Raw genomic sequence first — 795 nt, forward strand, 5'->3', positions numbered from 1 at the left:
CTGAGTAAGTGTCCTGTATGTAAAGTACAAAATATTTTTGATACTTTGCAACTAATATATGACAGATTTTTAAAGATACTGAAGATGGAACTAGAAGGTTTGGTCACTGTGGTGTCTCTAACATGCTGACAAAGTACGACTCCCTGCTCATTCATTTTTGAGATCCTCAGTGAATCTCAAGTCAAGAAAGAGTGTTGTACATCTTGCTGGTGAGGGTTTTCTTGACAAGATAAGTCTTGTCTGTCAAGTGCAGGTGCGATACTGATGAGTTGAACAAGTATAATAAGAGGAAGAAAGAAAATCTTTCTGTAACCCATAAGCACAAGAGTGTCGAAGTCATATCTGTACTGTAACGTAAAAGAACTTTTTCTATGCTCTAAACTTGACATGAAAGCACATTAAGCCATCACTTCACATGTATAAGAAAAGGGGATTCGAGTACCAATCCCACACCAAAGAAAGCGGGAAGATTGTTAACCGCGTTCGCCCCCCTATCTCCAGACGGGCGCCGTTTAGTTCTGCCGGGAGCCAGCAACCGTGGAGCCATGTCGGTGGCCTCCCCAACCTCCCTTCTGCTCTTCTTGCCCCTCTTCTCTATGCGTAACTGTATGTATGAGGCCAGAGAACTGAACAGGTGATCGTGCAGTACCGCGCTCTGGCTATGACATTCAGCTCTTCTGTCACTCGAGGCTGACTTGTCCTGGCGAAGAACGCGGCACTGTTCTTATTTTCCACCTTTAAGGCTCCCTCGCTAGCACGCTCGCATGGTGTGGAGTCCCGATGTTCCTCATCAGA

General features: G+C 45.3%; 1 protein-coding gene across 1 annotated transcript in view; it reads left to right on the top strand.

Moving 5' to 3' along the window:
* The window catches only part of LOC119592950 (muscle calcium channel subunit alpha-1-like), a gene marked incomplete at its 5' end in the record, with an annotated part of 130968 nt that overhangs the window by 29894 nt on the left and 100279 nt on the right, over window positions 1–795 (top strand). The window contains 1 exon segment of the mRNA XM_037941842.1: window positions 502–606. Coding sequence (XP_037797770.1) covers window positions 502–606 — 105 coding nt within the window.

Source organism: Penaeus monodon, chromosome 31 (genome assembly GCF_015228065.2).
Source record: "Penaeus monodon isolate SGIC_2016 chromosome 31, NSTDA_Pmon_1, whole genome shotgun sequence".
Lineage (NCBI taxonomy): Eukaryota > Metazoa > Arthropoda > Malacostraca > Decapoda > Penaeidae > Penaeus > Penaeus monodon.